This window comes from Dipodomys ordii, unplaced genomic scaffold, assembly GCF_000151885.1.
Source record: "Dipodomys ordii isolate 6190 unplaced genomic scaffold, Dord_2.0 Scaffold39, whole genome shotgun sequence".
In the NCBI taxonomy this organism is placed as follows: domain Eukaryota; kingdom Metazoa; phylum Chordata; class Mammalia; order Rodentia; family Heteromyidae; genus Dipodomys; species Dipodomys ordii.
Window position 1 is genome coordinate 12,013,459 of NW_012267255.1, and position 1,846 is coordinate 12,015,304.

At 40.9% G+C, this 1,846-nt stretch overlaps 1 protein-coding gene across 1 annotated transcript in view; it reads left to right on the plus strand.

Annotated features, from left to right (window-relative positions):
- Dr1 (down-regulator of transcription 1, TBP-binding (negative cofactor 2)) overlaps nucleotides 1-1,846 on the plus strand; it is a 24,920-nt gene that overhangs the window by 12,489 nt on the left and 10,585 nt on the right. The window contains exon 2 of the mRNA XM_013018332.1: nucleotides 435-598. Coding sequence (XP_012873786.1) covers nucleotides 435-598 — 164 coding nt within the window. The remainder of the gene's footprint in view (nucleotides 1-434; nucleotides 599-1,846) is intronic.

Below are 1,846 nucleotides of genomic sequence, written 5' to 3' on the forward strand. Positions count from 1 at the left end.
TCAGTCATGGGGCTTGAACTCTGGGCCTGGGCGCTGTCCCTCAGCTCTTCAGCTCAAGGCTAGCGCTCTACCACTTGAGCTACAGCGCCACTTCCAGTTTTCTAGTGGTTTATTGGAGATAGGAGTCTCACAGTCTTTCCTGCCCGGCTGGCTTTGAACCGCGATTCTCAGATCTCAGCCTCCTGAGTAGCTAGGATTACAGGCGTGAGCCACCGGCGCCCGGCTATTTCATTACTTTTAACTTATTTACAATCTACTCTTTAAGAAGTTAATAAAAATTTATCTTATCCACCTAAACAATTGCTGTATAACTATAAAATAGACAAAAATTACTAGAAAACAGCGACATGGAAGGGTGGGGGTGAAATAGCACAAAACTTTATGTTCCATTGGTGAGAAAAAAGTTATATCTTACTATCTTTCATTTTTTTTAGCACTGGAAAGTTTGGGCTTTGGTTCATACATCAGTGAAGTGAAAGAAGTTTTACAAGAATGCAAGACAGTTGCATTAAAAAGAAGAAAGGCTAGTTCCCGTTTGGAAAACCTTGGCATTCCTGAAGAAGAGTTGTTAAGACAGCAACAGGAATTATTTGCAAAAGTAAGTAATACATGCTGAACACGCCCATAATCTTAGCTACTCAAGAGGGTGAAGTCTAAGGTTTGTGGTTTGAAGCTAGCCCTGGCAGGAAAGTCCATGAGACGCTTATTTCCAATTAACCACCAAAAATCCAGAAGTGGAGCTGTGGCTCAAGTGGAAGAGTGCTAACCTTAAACAAAAAAGCTCAAGGCCAGTGTCCAGTCTCTGAATTCTAGCCCCAGGACTGCACAAAAGAAAAAAAAGTATAGTCTCTGTATAATTACTTGATTGTAGAGTCTGATACTTAGAACTTCCCAGTTTGACTCTGGTTTACATAAAAGTAAATTAAAAAGAGCCTCTCGAAATAATTGTTATGATTTTACTGTGATATTTTCTCAGGCAGAATGATAATTTAAAAGAAGAAAAAAGTGCTGGGCACTGGTGGCTTACACCTGTAATCCTAGCTACTTAGGAGGCTGAGATCTGAGGATTGTGGTTCAAAGCTAGCCTGGGCAGGAAAGTCCATGAGACTCTAATCTCCAATAAACCACTAGAAAACTGGAAGTGGCGCTGTGGCTCAAGAGGTAGAGCGCTCGCCTTGAGCTGAAGAGCGCAGGGACAGCGCCCAAGCCCAGAGTTCAAGCCCCACAACCGACCAAAAAAAAAAAGGAAGAAATATACCTAACATCCTTAGGTTTAAAATGTTGGGCTAATAAGAATACTGAGTCAGTAGGGACTGGTGGCTCACCCTAGCTATCAGAAGACTGAGATCTAATGTTTATAGTTTGAAGCCAACATGGGCAGGAATATTGTTGACACTCTCAACCTCCAATCAACTACCAAAATAAAAGCCAGAAGTGGAGCTGTAGCTCAAGTGGTAGAGTGTTAGCATTGAGCTCAAAAGCTCAGGGACAGCTCCCAAGCCCTGAGTTCAAGCCCTAGAACTGGCATATACACAAAAGAAAAATCCTGAGTCAGATTTTATGATTAATGGCATAAAGAAAATATGGTAACATTTTTACTTTGCAGTCAAATTGGGTGGTTACCTTTATTCTATTATTTTTCAAAGGGATAATAAAGCAGAGAAGGAAGAAAACTTTCTTGTTACAATTCTACTACCTAGGATTAGCACCCTTAGTGATATTCCTCTATTTCAAATAATCAGAGCAAGAAAAGGTGGCAAGGTAATTTTTGTATTTTGCGGGGTGGGGGTTGAACTCAGAGTCACACACTTGCTAGTACCATTAAGCCACATTTTCAGCTGTTTTT